Source organism: Synchiropus splendidus, chromosome 10, assembly GCF_027744825.2.
Source record: "Synchiropus splendidus isolate RoL2022-P1 chromosome 10, RoL_Sspl_1.0, whole genome shotgun sequence".
Lineage (NCBI taxonomy): Eukaryota > Metazoa > Chordata > Actinopteri > Syngnathiformes > Callionymidae > Synchiropus > Synchiropus splendidus.
In genome coordinates, this window is record NC_071343.1 from 942,866 (window position 1) to 957,404 (window position 14,539).

Consider the following 14,539-nt stretch of genomic DNA (forward strand, 5'->3'; position numbering starts at 1 on the left):
GTGTTTATGTCATGTGACCAGGAGCCGACTGTCATGTCTTCACTACCGCGAAGGCTTGGGTGTGCGGCGATGCAAACTGCTGAGTCATGGTGGAGAGTTAGTCTCACCTTGTTGAACGTTGGAGTTTTTCCTCTCAAAAATTTTACGCTGCTTCACTTCTGCGCTAGCACGTTAGCTAGCAGCAGAAGCTGAAGGCTTTGGTGCAGAAACGTAAAGTGAAATCCCACTTTTGTTCTGCGACCTGGTCTCCATGGCGACGTGTGGTGAAAAGTTCCGCGGGTGTCTTTGAAGGTGCGTTCAGGGCCACCAAATGTGGCAACATTTGGTGGCCCTCGTCGCTGGTGACAGGAAGTGTTTGGAGCAGGAGGTGATAGAGGCGAGGACGACGCCACAAATGTTGCCCCCCCCCCCCCCCCCGCAGGGACCAACTGGCGGCCTCCCTTCATCTTGTCCCACCGTGGCTCCTGTTAGACGCTGCTGCTCTCTAGCGCCCCCTGCATCTGCCTGCCAAGAGTCAAGTCGCTTCCCGCCGGCCCTTGGTCTCACCTGACCGGTGGTCCCACTAGAGCCGGCCTGTGTTTTAGACTCCGTAATCCTCCGGCTCCTCTGAGGAGGGGAGGGGGTCGGCAGCACACTCGTGAACCCGACAGACAAAGACGGCGAGGGGCTAATCCGCCGGCTTTCGCCCTCTACTGTCCGAGCACGGAGGCCCGGCCCCTTCAGCTGCACCTTTCCTCCAGTGATGCGGAGCCTTCAGGGTGCAGAGATAATGACCCCCCTTTCTTCTCTTCTCCTTCCAGCCCTCTCTCTCTCCGCTGCTGTCAATCAAAGCCACAATGACCCGCAGACCCCGACAGAATCAGAACTTGAGGAAGAACTCGCCGTCTGACTGGAGAAACTGAGCCAAGTCTCCTCCGCTGAGCGCTTGCACTCCGGTAACACGAGAGCGCAGGCGGCCATTTTGTCCCGCGCTGCTTCGCTCCTGACTACAACGAGGGTCTGCACACAGGAGGACCGCACGGCCCTCAACAAAGTCGGGGCCAGTGTTGCTCTGCTGCCAGTGCCTCACGGCCGACAGGCCTCTGGCTGCACCCACCCTTCCGCTGCTCAACTTCACTTCTACTTTAGAACCTCCGATTTGGACGGAGGCGCTCCACGGAGCTTCACACACACGGCATCACATTTCCAGTCAGGACCTCAGCTCATGAGATCTCAGGAGCGTTTCCCCTCATGTGGAGCGGCGGGCAAACCTCCGTCCTCACGGTCCTGACCTCTGACCTCATGACGGGGCGTTCGGCAGACCCGCGCCGTGGCCCCAGGACGAGCGGCGACCAGAGCCTAAACGTTGATATCAACATTCCTGACCAGCAGCTCAACGTGGCCCCCCACCATCACAAAAGCCCAGGTGCCCCCGTGGGCCAGGGCCACAAAGAGCCTTGGTAATCTCTTAATGAAGTCGCTGGAAGAGAAGCGGCCGCTTTTCCGTGCTTCATGTCGAGCAGGATCGCCTTTTGTTTCTGCCTCCCAACTACAAAATGGATTACCAGGGGAGGGAGGTGTGTGTGTGTGTGTGAGGAAGAGGGGGCGACCCTGCTTTTCTTGGGAGGTTCATGCATACGAGCAGTAAAGTAGTGAAGCGAAGGCAACAATGAGGTTTAATCGCCAGAGCCGCGGGCCTGCCGACACACACACACACACACGGGCGGGCGGGCGGGCCGCTCTCGCAGCCGACACACAGCAGCATCCCTCCGGCCGCGGCCCTCGTGTTTCCACGGGTCGCAGCAGAACTGACTGAACAAACAAACCGATGGGCCGAGGAAAAAAGTCTCCTCTCGGACCCTGAACGCCTCGCGGCACTGACGATGCTGCACCAAGAACACACACACTCGGCGGAACGTCCCGAGGGTCCCGAGGCCGCGGATCGCCACGGTCCTCCCTCTTCAAAGGAGCTGACCAGTGAAGGTGACGCGGTGCCTTCAAGGACCCGGGCAAAGCCAGAAGCTCACTGGACACCACAGCAGTGACTCCACACAGATATAAACAGCTCCGAACCAACGGATCCAGACGGAGGGGTCAAAGGTCAACAACGCTCACTGTCACTGACAAGGACTTGAATTTCTATGATACCAGTTTTGTAATTGTGACTCGTTGCCACCGCTGGAGACCGACGGGATACGAACACAACTGCGCACAACACGCGTCCCACGGACGGGACGAGAACGGACTCACGAGAGTTTGGATCGGACTGTAGCGACGGAGGGGTTGATCTGAACGGCAGTGAAACTTGACCGAATCATCTCCAACCTCCGTTCCTCCGCTGACCCAAACACGGACGGCTCAAAATGTCCGCCGGTTCCGGAGGCGAGCAGGCGTCGGGCCCTCCGTCCGGAACCAGCCGCGGGACTGCGGCTCGCTTTACCGACGCTTCACACGCTCGGACCTGACGGTCCAGTCCGCCCGGCCGAACTCAAACCGAACGTCAGCCGCGTCAGATCCGTCTCGAGGAAACTGTCTGGATCAGTGACGTCACTTTTGTACAGAATTACGGCGCAGGCAGAAACACCTCCGAAGTCAGACCCGAGTTTGGAACGGAGGAGAGCGACTCCGTGCAGACGCAGCGAGTGTGAAGCGGTCCGCCCGGAACCAAAGTGCCACTCCTCGAGTGACAGACAACAATCCGAACCAGTTCAGGCTCCAACAAAGAGAGCCGCACTGACGCTCCAGCTTCCCCCCGAGTCACGCGTCAGGTCTGCGGCTCCGAACTTGGGGAGCCCAACACCTCCAGACATCAACTTCAGGGGAACCGAATGACTTGTTTTGTCTATATAAATATTTATGTTGTAGTGACGTCATCAGGAGACTTGAGAAGACCGTCTCACGGAGCCGCGCGCGAGACGAGCAGCTCCGGTCCAGATCGCAGATGTTCGAGAGTGCGGCCCGGACCCGCCGACCAGAACCAGCCAGAACCACCTGTTGGACCCCGCAGGAGTCCTGACCATCTGTGATTCATTTTTTTTTTTTCTTTTTGATGGGGGGGTGGGGGTCGGACATTTTCAACAAAGTGGAGTTTCTGGCCTCAAAGCGCAGCGCCCCCGCCGGGCGGAACCGCGGAGTCGGAGCAGGAATATTCATGAGCCTGACGGATGTGAGAGAAATGAGAAGGAAGCTCCTGACTGTAAAGTCTCGGGCGGGCGGGCGGGTCAGGCTCGAGCGCTTGCGGCGCAGAATCGCGCATTTGTTGCTGGAGTTGGAGGCCGGGTCCGGACCGGAACCTCCGAGCCCGCCCGCCCGCACGGAGCGACCATCCGGGGGAGGAAGGGTCCGAGCGGTGTCGGGTGTGTGTGTGTGTGTGTGTGTGTGTGTGAGGGAGAATCGCGCACGTCCGCGGCCCAGACTCACTTGGTGTTGGTGGTGTTCCAGTAGATGGACTCCAGGATGAGCGCGCGGCACAGGTCCACTTTGAGGGCGAGGAAGAGAACTCCCAGGGCATATCTCCACAGCGAGTCCCCCATGGCTGCTGCTCGCTCCCACCACAATCCAGTCACAGTTGCTCCGAGAGTCGCGGCGCTTCCGTCAACAGTAAATCCGATCACAGCATCTCCGGCGGGTCCGGTGCGTCAAGCCTCCGCGGCGCAGAGACACATCCCCGCTCACGTCTTCAGCACATTAATCCGCCAGAGGAGACACAATCCAGCTGCAGTAATCCCGGGGCTCCTGTCACGCACACGCAGCGTGGAGACGGCACAACCAGGAGGTCGGATGGACGCGGCCAGACACGTGATGCAGCATGAGAGCTGGGATGGAAGTTCACACCAACAACATTCATGCGTCCGACGCCGTCCCGCGAGTCCGGCAGGTCCACCGCGCACGAGCTCCGCTCCCAGCCCCGGACGAGGAGTCACTGCCGGAGCCCAGTCCGGGACCAGGAGAGGGCTGCCCAGGCCCCGCCCCCGACCCGCCGATTGGCCCGCTGGCTGGCGACGCGCCGCCTCCCGCCGACGCCGATTGGCCGCCTGGCGGGAGCGAGTCACGCGGGGCTCGGGCTGTCAATCACGCCGAGTTCGCTGCGGAATCGATTATCGTTTTAATCGGACCAATTCAGCTCAATCGATCAGGCTGGAGTGACGTCACCGAATGATAGAAACACGGTGGGTTTTTTTAAGCGGATTGCAGAGAGTCACGTGACGTCACGCACCTCGACAATTGGGACAGATGAGGGGCTGTGACGTCATCAAACAAGCCCGCGTGAGCCGCAAACCTCTGAGAGAAGTGCAGCGACGTCGCGAGTCGGCCACTCAGCTCCAGTGTGCGGAATGCAACGAGTTTCTCTCGCGCGCCAGTCAGACGCTCTCCAGCCTGCCGTGGAGCAGGAGCGCCCACTAGCGGCGAGCCCCAGCCTCCGGAGGCCGGGAGCGACGCGCCTGGACCGGCTTGACCTACTGGTCCAAGTACACGACTCGACGGTCGCCGATTCCGCTCCGTCACCCGCGCGCAGGCTCGCGCCCTCGCTGCGGCGCTTTCAAGTCCTAATTGGAACGGTACACTTTCACACCCGCGGCCGCGCGTCAATGGCCTCTAATGTGAAGATCACACACTCGCACACACACTCGGAGAGCGTCGAGTCTCTGAAGCCGTAATTAGATCACACCCCGCCGCTTGTGGATTGGAGGTGTTGCTAACGACAGCGGATCGATAATTGAGTTTATTGGAGCAGATATTCGATTAACACGCGCGCGCGCGCTCAGTCAAACGTGTGCGTGTGTGCGTCTCGGGAGGAAAGGCGACTGCAAAGTTCGAAACACAGTGTCAACAAGACAACACGTAATGGATGCGTTTGAAGTTTGTAGCCGGAGCCACTGAAAAATAGCGTTTTCATTGGTGACTAAAGTTTCATATCATTTCAAGTATTGAAGCAGACCTGAATGTTTGATGAGCAAAAAAAAAAACAATCTAAAGACAGTTTCAAAAAAAATACTAACAACAAAGAAACGTGGTGTGAAACGGTGCGACACGTTCCTGGAGTGTTTGGAAGCGGACCAGACTTGAAGACGAACATCAGCATTGCGTCACGTAGCAAGGACGCGATGCAATAACAAATACATGCGATGCGATACCGATAACAAAACACTTTGGCGTCACGAGAGAACGTGTGACTTCTGCGCTTTGAAAAATGTCTACTCGAGCTGACTTTGAGGAGTCAAGAGGTCAACAATCGTGAAACATTATAATAACTATTTAAAAAAATAAAAAAGTTCGGAGAAGTTGAATGGAGCTGCGGGCTCAAGGTCTCGCCGAGTTAAACGTCTGCAGTGGGGAAGTTTATTTCTACTCTTCACGCACGGACGCGGTGAAAGCGAAACTGGAATCGAAGCTTTCACGGCTGGAAGTCGCCCGTCTGTAAGAGAAGAATGAAGCCTGTTACCGCGTGAAACGGACCGTAAACCTCCCCGCTTATCTGCACTCCAGTTGAGAGGGAAGAGGTCGGGAGTGGAACGCAGCGAAGTCAGAGCCGCTCTGACTCCTCGGCGGCGAGTCGGGCGGGTCCCAGGAGCGAGCAGCTGCTGTAGCCGGCCGGAGCGCGCGCTGCACGGGGCGGCTGTCGGCGGAGGCCCCGGTCAGCCCCAGCCAGCCATGAGACACGTCACTGTTTAGAACTCACTCACACCCCCAGTTCCCCTGTACCTGACCCGACGATCCTCAGTCCCAGCCCTTCACCAGGCCAGGTCCGGACTCTGGCCCTCTCACTCCTGACCTGAGACCCAGGCTGGTGTCCTGCGCAGGGGACTCGGAGCAGAGCAGCAGAAGAAGCGCACGGCACATCAGGGCAGGTTTTCCATGGTTTATTGACGGTTCAGTCTCTGATAATGGCGCGCAAATTACAAGGACTCAAAAACCCCAGCACAAAAACACCCTCCCGAGGCCCCCCGCCACACTCACAGACGCACGCACGCACACACACACACACACCCTCAAACACACTCGGGGAGACCTCCTGACTGACCTTACCTGAACTGGTCCGTCCTCACGAGCAAAGGTTCATGACCACATTTGTACACTTCACGTTTGTGATAAACAAGCTCAAGTATTCAAGAAGGGGCGGAGTCAGCACATCACAGCGGAGACGTTACATCAGACAGGAAGTGACTCTCCAGACAGGTTTGGGGCTCGCGAGCAGCGTGGGAACGGCACCGGCGAGCTCCGTCGACGGTGGTTCAAAATGGCCGACTCCCGGACTCTGACTCGTCTGGTCGCTGCAGAGTTAAGACTCGAAGGTCCAGGGCAAGGGTCTACATCAACAGGTCACTAAAACAGAACCGAAAAGGGAAGTCTGTGCAGCCGGAACAGGAAGGGGGGGGGAGGCGGAGCCAGCACGTTCCTCGCCATCCTGACGCACTTCCAAAACGAAGCGATCGTTCCACAGAGGAGGAAGTGATGAGAGGGGCGGGGCGGAGGCTTATTCGGTGGCCTTGAGCGAGAAGGAGAGTTTGGGCCGCGACTTCCCTTTGCCCAGGATCATTTTCTGCTCCTCCTTCTGCTGCTTCTGACGGTCCTGCTCCAGCTTCATGCGCTCCTCGTGGATCTTCCTCTGCTCCTCCACGATACGCAGCTGGTCCTCGGCCTGCCGGGAGACACGGGTCACACGCGGGTCACAAACCGGAGCTGCGCAAATCTGCTGCTGAGAAGCAGCGCCCCCTGCCGGTCAGCAGTTTGAAAGACGATCAACTGAACTACTGAGGACTGATCACAGCGCCACCCGTCATCACGGAGGTCACATTACTCGCCACTACTTCATCAAGTGACTGCCTCAGTTCTCTGCATGAAAACATGGACCCACTTCAGGCAAGAGAATGTAGCTGGCACCTGTGTGACATTCTTGTGTGGACCGATCTTTGACAGGACACTGGTCTTATGAAGACATTTGGCTTTGGGCAGACATCTTGTTTGCTCCACATTGAAAATGTCAAACTAACTGGGTCTCTGTCTGCTCCAGAGTCCTGGTTCAGGTGAACCATGCGTTTAGGGGGAGAGGCTGTGGAAAGGGTGATGGCCAGGAGAGGTTGATGGCAAGGACCGGTGCGTGCGTGCGTGAGTGAGTGTCGTACCAGCTTGGCCTGAGCCTCAGCGATCTTGCGGTTATTCTCCTCCAGGATTTTTTCCAGCTCCTCTCGCTTGGATTTCTCTTCCTCCTGGATGGGAGACACGGAGTCACGTCAGAGTGTCAAAACTGGCTGCGACTGAGGCAGCATCTCGCTCGCTCGCTCACGCACACACACACACACACACACACACACACACACACACACACACACTCGCGCAGCACAGACTTAACCTCTTGCACATGAGCACTCTGGCTGTTCTTTGCAGTCGCCGCGAATGTTTTAACACAAAGTGTAAAGAGACTGTGGGGAAGAAACATGAACCCGCTACTTAGTCCCGCTAGCATCCTAACATCCCTGCAGAGAAGTGGCTACGGCTACACGCTTCCAAAGGACGGGACACACTCAGCACACTCAGAAGTGACACATGGAAACAGCATTGAAAGCAAAAACAAGAGAACAAATAAAGGAGGGAATAGTTTGGCTCACCACTGCACGTGTATACCTACGCTCTGACTCCTGTGTACCTACACAACTGGCCATTAAACGGACGAATATTTACTGTCTGGTCCGGAGTGTGTGGCCCCCTGCAGAGGAGCCTCCTGGAGGGGGAAGGAAGGTGTGAGGGGAGGGGGGCGCTGCTGTGAGCGTGTCAGTGTGTCAGTGTGTGAGTGAGTGAGTGAGTGAGAGAGTGTTGGAGGAGGACCGCACCACGGAGCACTTACAGTACAGGACATGCGTGGCGGCCGACAGGCTGCAGGCTTGGCGCAGCGCCGGCTAGTTAGACGGTAGTGAAGTCGTGTTCCCACAAATGCACAACAACACAAACGCATGTACAAAAGTGACAGATAAGACTTGTGTGTGTCGCCCTACAGGAGAACAAGTGGTCAGCGTTACACAACAGCAGGAGCTTTTGGGGGCTCTGGGAAGAAAAAAGTGGTTTTAATGTATCAGCTTCAGAGCGGACAGGAAACAGGAAGTGGCTCCAAACCTCTGCTGCACAGATCAATAACCACAGCATTTCTCAGAGTATTAGTCTCGAGCCGCTGGTGCCCGGGCCAGCGAGGGTCAGTGGGCTTCAGCTGTGCCCGGCTGTGGGGTAAACATGCACCCCTCAGAATGAGTGGGGGAGGGCGGGGGTGGGGCTGGTGGCCAAATTCTTGTCAAGGTCAAGTTGGGCGGGACATTTACAGCCAGAGAAACGAAACTTCAGAGCGACTTTCCGTGACTGTGATGAGGAGTTTGAGCCCGTTGGGGGGTTCTCTGACTCGCCATGGCAACACCCACGCTGCTGACCACTGAGGCCGCCACGTTTCACCTGGACTACTTCCTGAGTTTCTCCAGATTAGGAAGAGTCTTGTCTTCAGCTCCCAGTGAAGGTCTGCAGGTCGGCTCACCTGAGTTTAAAGACCATCGTTCTCCACTCACACCCAAAGACTCTGCGTCTTTAAAGCGCGACTCCCATGGTGAGCTGCTAACATCAGACTACCAGATGAGGAGAGTCAACGGTCTCTCGCTAGGCTGCTGCCATGGCGGTATTTCACTGAAAGAAAACACTGCAGGAAGGCGGGGGGAGAAGAGGGGGGTCTGCATTCCAAACGACCGAGCGTTACCTCTCGAGCCTTCTGGGCGGCGAGCTCGGCCTGCCTCTGGCGCTCCAGCTCCTCCAGCAGCTGGCGCTCCATGATGCGCTTGGCCTCCTCCACACGCCGCAGAACCTCGCGCTCAATCTCGTCCTTGCGCTTCTCCAGCTCCTCCTCCACGCGCTTGGCCACCAGCTCTTCCACCCGCCGCGCCGTCTCCTCCTCGATCAGCTTCTCCTCGATCTCTTGCTGGCGGCTGCGGGAAGAGAGGAGCATTAGCCACCTGCGACGCCGACTGTCAGGAGCGACAGTGCAGACACTCGTCACGGCGCCCTCGCTCTGCTGCCACTGAGCGCAGGGGTGGACTGACAGGCAGCTGGAGTTACAGAGAAACTCTGCTCCAGTGTTTAAGGAGGCAAATCTTAAAGTTTACTAACACGCAGAACCACAGGCCTGACCACACTGGACCATGGCAGGAGCCTGGTTCGCTGCTGGGGGAACTCCCATCTGGCTCAGACAGAAGATCCTCTAACAACTGAGTTGAGTGTGGAACTGACTTACATGTGGTTTTACAACAATGATTTGCAACTGAGGCATCTGGGAATGGGCTGTTCCATGGGTCCGGCTCGATCCAAGATGACACTTGCTTGCACAGAATAAGAGCGAGCCACGGTCATCCATGCAGGATAGTCGTGTAGAACAGCCTCCACAATGCATCACAAGCCGCTCTGCTACTGATTCCAATGATGAAAACATTTCTGATAAGCTTAAACCAGACCTGAAGTCCTTGTTCCTTTCACACGAGGCAGCCATTTTGTAAAGTGAACTAACTATGACCATGTGAATACAAACATTTAGAAATGTAATTTGATGTTAAGTAACACTGTGAGATTCAACCACTGAACAAATAATCCAAATCCAAATACACCACTGGGGTGTGTGTTAACAATTCAACTGTCCTCATGACAACAGGTGAATCAGGTGACCCCTAGGAGACCAAGTCCTGACCAATCTTCTGGTGAGGACAGGCCCAAATGTCCTCACAAGGTTTAGAGGGTTAAAACATCAAAATAACTGGGTTCCAGTCTGGTTCAGAGTCTTGTGTTTAGAATGGTTCCGGCTGGGGAAAGGGTGATGGCCAGGAGAGGTCCCCACTAGGATAGCAAGTGTGCGTGTTAGATTTTAAGCTTGCAAAGTTGAGCACAATTCAAGTAGGAGTCTTGACGTTCTGGTGGACCTTCATTATGTCTTATATTTACACTGAATCGGAGCAGAGAAACCAGGCCTCCATCACTCACTCAGACTGAGGAGACCCACAAGAAAGGGAGGAGATCAGAATGCCTGAGGTGAGTGAGTACACACCAGAGAGGATGAGGGGCGAGGAAATAAGGATGGACAGAGGGCGAGGGCGACATCAGGGATCAATGAGGTGCATGTATGTGGGATAAACCTAGGATCGGGAGACACAGCGGGACTTCGGGGAGCGAAATGGTGTTTGCTAAAATACAGAGGTGACTTGATCCAACTCCAAGAAACAATCCTGCCCGAGTGTGTTCACTGGAGAGTTTGTCCAAGTGTGAGAGAGTGGGCTTTGGGCAGGGGAGTATCCTGTTTATATGTTGACACTTCTCCGGTCTTTTCTACCTGACTTCACGCCGGCAGGAAGCCTTTCAAAGCTATGTTGTCACATGGCAGGACAGAGCAAACAAACTCTGCAGCTTATAGGTTTTAGATTTCATTCCATCTAATCCTGAGCTGCATCTGACTGGCGGCTGTTTACATTTGCATGGCTGATGAAGCGGCCCGGAGCGCTGAAAACACTCGGGAGGAGGAGAGCAGGTGCGAGACATCCACTCGGGTTCTGGGGTGTGTTCCTGCCCACAGCTGGCAGCCTCGCACAGCAAACGGCTTTCACTTAACTGTTTTCGCCTGGGTTTGGTTTTACAAGCTGCCGAGGGGTTTGTGGGCTGCTCAACTGCGAGAGCCATAAAAGTGAGACTTTAACAGAGACTTCTGGAGCTGCTGTGCCACGCTCCATTAAAACACTCCATTGGCCATTTGTGTTGCTTTGAGGGAGTTTGACGTACAACCCGACACCAATGAGGAGGTAAAGCTGTCTTTCTACGACTCAGTCTGTTGCAGGACAAGGCTGTTCTACGGGAAATAAAAGAACAAGATTTGTCTCTGGACTCCACAGTGAGGCTCCATTAACAACCCAGTCACAAACGCTCAGACACGCTTTCGTGCTCCTTAAACCCGACTCCATGGTTTACAACATGGAACTCCAACTGTACGGTACATTAGTTAGTGATGACTTGAAGTCACCTTGTTTTCTAACACAAACACTATTGTGATAAAGTGAGGGACTCTGTACTAGGATATTTGTATGACCTGAAGTCAGAAGTTCACATATATGACGCAGGGTATAGGAAATTAGATCAGATCAAGAAGCACAATGTTAAATAATAGTGAGCATGTTTTATATTGTAGACGACCCAAAGTCGCTTCCACTGGTCTGTTGACAGCTGCACACCCTGGGCTTTCTTTATGAAGTCCTGAATACCAGGAGTGTGCAGAGCAGTCATCAGGTGGCCCCCTTGATTCATCCCAAATATCTAGTCACTGTTGACTACGTAATGCGTGTGTTCATTCATAGCTCTGCTGCCTTCAGTGAAAATATGCAATAAATGAAGGTATGAAGCCAGAGAACCATGTGGACTCTTTACCCTTAAACATTTACCGAGACAAGGGAAGGTTTATGAAGCCACTTGCATGCGTTAGTCGTGATTGGTCTGCATTTGGTTTATGTTCTGTTCTGGGGATAATTCATGCGATACTTCAACGTGAGCGTCATAAAAATGTGTGACGCATACTTGGACTTGATTTCCTTCCCGTCTATGTCACCGCTTGCTCTGTGCTGCAGCGGCCTCTCAGTGACACCTGCAACACTGAGGTGGGCATCAAGTTGTCTGAGGCTGATGCTAATGTTAGCATGCTACCGCGCACACGGAGCTAGCTAGCATCGCATGCTAACGAGCGCACGGCTCCCCGGTCAAACATACTCACATTCTCCTCTGCCTCTCCATCTCTGCCTTCCGCTCTTCCTCCTCCTTCCTCTGCTTTTCGTCCAGGGCATTCCTCTTGCTGAGTGTGCGGCCGAAGATGTCGATGCGCTCCGGCGGCGAAGCGGCTCTCTCTCTGCGGGACGAGGCTGTGTTTGACCGCGACCTGGACCGAGACTCTCTGCGCCGGTTCCTCTTCGAGTCCCTCGACTTGGATCGCTTCTTGGACCTTTCCCGGTCTCTGGAGCGAGACCTGGAGCGGCTTCTCTTTTTGCTGTGTTTGCTGCTTTTGGAGTGTTTGGAGCGGGACGAGCTGCGGCTCCTGGAGCGGCCCATGGCGATGCTAACCCAGCGCTTTAGCGCTCTCTCGAGACGATGGCGGACAATAAAAGGTCTACGAAATCGACTTGCCAAATGAACGATGAGCCGGAAACGCGCCCACCGAACACAAATTCACCAGAACAGCGTAGAAAGAATCATTTAATCACGGTTGATGTTTTGACCCAGCAGCACTCCAGAAATAAAGATGGCGGATCGGCAAGTTTCCCAGCATTCAACGCGGCACTCGGGAGTCTTCGGAATTCTTCGGAGAATCTCGCATGCGCCCTCGCGCTTGCGTCTTCTCCCGAGTAAGAGATGAATTCCGAGACTGGAATGGAGTTGCGCTGAGGATGTGGGTCCAGAGTCGAGGAAGAGGCTTCAAACATGGAGTCAGTTAGTGTGCATGCTAATTAGAACCTTGGAGGAAACTGTTCAATTGAGATGCCTTCATTCCAACAGCCAACACGATCAGTGCGAAGTTCATTCATTCGTTTGGGGAAGTTCCACAGCCACGCTCTTTTCATCTGTTGGAGACATATTTGGAAGCTTTCGATGAAAGCCACACGAGCCCGGGGGAGCCTGCGAGTGTTTTCCTGGGGGAGCTGCTGCTGCTGCCGGAGGTCACGCAGGGTCACCAGAGAACACCGGCGGAGTCAGTGTTCCTGCTCGCTAATAAAGCGCATCCTCATTAACCTCCGCTTTCATTTCCTGCGTTCCCTCTGCTGAACGTCTCTGAAGGTAAAACGCTGCTTTTATCAGCCCATAACCAGGCAGCAAAGACGGCGGCAGAAACGAGGCCACACGAGCCGGAAATACACCATCACTATATTTAAAACCCACAAATCACCCAGATCAACTTCAGAAAGGTCACGGCTGACAAAGACGCCGCAACCAGCCTCAGATTTTTAATTACCTGCAGCTCGGCTCCGCTGGCTCTAATTTTAGAAGAAGCAGTGGGTTTGTTCTCCGATGGAGATCAGCGTTTCAAGTCAAAAGCGCTGTGAGATGAAGAGTCGCACTTGTTCACCGCGTCTCCAGAGCGACACGAGCAGGTTTAGCTAGCTCTAGGTTTCAATGGCCTGCGCCAAGGAAGTCTTGTCTCCGTCAGAAACGCATGGTTCCATTTCCAGTTCATCTCAGGACAGGAGCTCCCCAGGTCTCTCCACCACGGCCTGGGTTCCATTCTTAGTTCTGGTCAGTTCTTCACAGGCTTCTCATGGGCAGAGGACTAGATTCCACCGACCGGGTTTGTGTTGACGGGTGAGACCTTGCCAGGTGATGATGTCGCTGATATGAAGCATCAGCAGACACAGGACCGGACCTCAGGTCCTCGGGAGCTCTGCGTGCTCAGCGTCATCATTCACCGGCCTTTCAGTTCTAAATATTCCCAAATATCTTCTCTTACTATGACCATATTGTCTGATATACGTATAAATGCAGACAGTAAATGTTGTGTCTACATGTTTGAGTGGTTCTGTTTCCAAGATCTCCTCCCAAGACCTTTGGAGACCGATGGTTGGTGTGATGGTTGGTGTGCAGAATCCTCACCGTGTCAGGTGCAGATTGATTCCAGAAGCATGAAGGTTCTCTTGTTGGTTCTCTTCTAACCCTAACCCTCCGGTCCAACAGTCGGGGGCCCCTCCTCACTCAGAGCAAATGATGGGGCCCGACAGGAAGAGCATTGGCCCCTGGCCCGCTGTGAGCAGTGGGAGACCCTGAGGGAGCCGATGAGCATCAGCACCTCCGAGTCTCTGTGCTCCAGAACCAGGGGCCTGCTCCTGACTCCTTCATGTCTTCTGCCTTACGTTACACCCCCCTCTCCCTCGCCTCACCCCTCCCCAGCCTGAGGTGGGGGAGGTCCCCCCCCTCCCCTCCACAGGAGCCCAGGGCCGTCACCATGACAATATGACAATGTGGCTTTAAAAAGAGATCCAGTGTATAAAGTGACTTGAAGAGCGGCGGGGTGGAGAGTGGAGGAGGAGGAGGAGGGGCGGCACTTTGATCACACGTTGTGACAGGGACGACGGTTTCAGGAGCCCACGATGATTCCTCCACTTAGCGGGGGAAACCTGAGCGGCGTCTCAGGGAGGGAGGAAACCTGAGGGAGGATGTCAGCGGAGCTGCGTCAGCAGCTTCAGCTCTGAGGAACCGTCATGTCCACGGTGGACACGGCCAGCGGCTCATGTCGCCGCCTCCTCTCCAGCGCCTGACCCAACTCCCTCAGTCCAGTGACCAGATGGCCCTCCAGACCGGGCCCACGGCCTTCGCCGCTCGGCCCGACATCTGCCTGACGTCTCCCGCCACTCATCAGCCCACAGGTCATGTGACCACTCTAAATGGACGCAATTAAGTGTCAGACGAGCCTCAGAGACGAGCAGCGAGCGTCAGCACGTCCACCCGAGCCGGATCAGCTTTCGGGAGGAGGACAGGTGATTGTGGCAGAGGTCAGAGGTCAGGTTTGAAGAGGGTCTCTTCA

General features: G+C 55.2%; 2 protein-coding genes across 3 annotated transcripts in view; both read right to left on the reverse strand.

The window, feature by feature from the left end:
* The window catches only part of efnb2a (ephrin-B2a), an 11,865-nt gene extending 7,961 nt beyond the window's left edge, over window positions 1-3,904 (reverse strand). The window contains exon 1 of one of the 2 annotated variants that reach the window (XM_053877558.1): window positions 3,400-3,904. In XM_053877558.1, coding sequence (XP_053733533.1) covers window positions 3,400-3,512 — 113 coding nt within the window. In that variant the 5' untranslated portion in view covers window positions 3,513-3,904. Of the gene's footprint in view, window positions 1-2,229; window positions 3,088-3,399 lie in introns of those variants that run through there. The other variant, XM_053877559.1, reaches the window with a different exon arrangement.
* Window positions 3,905-5,752: 1,848 nt separating this feature from the next.
* LOC128766413 (arginine and glutamate-rich protein 1-B) lies at window positions 5,753-12,299 on the reverse strand. The gene is made up of 4 exons (XM_053878034.1): window positions 11,747-12,299; window positions 8,711-8,936; window positions 7,104-7,187; window positions 5,753-6,619 (listed from the first exon to the last, which is right to left on the reverse strand). The coding sequence occupies exons 1-4, from the start codon at window positions 12,076-12,078 to the stop codon at window positions 6,455-6,457; spliced, it is 807 nt and encodes a 268-aa protein (XP_053734009.1). The 5' UTR covers window positions 12,079-12,299; the 3' UTR covers window positions 5,753-6,454.
* Between the last annotated feature and the right edge of the window lie 2,240 nt (window positions 12,300-14,539).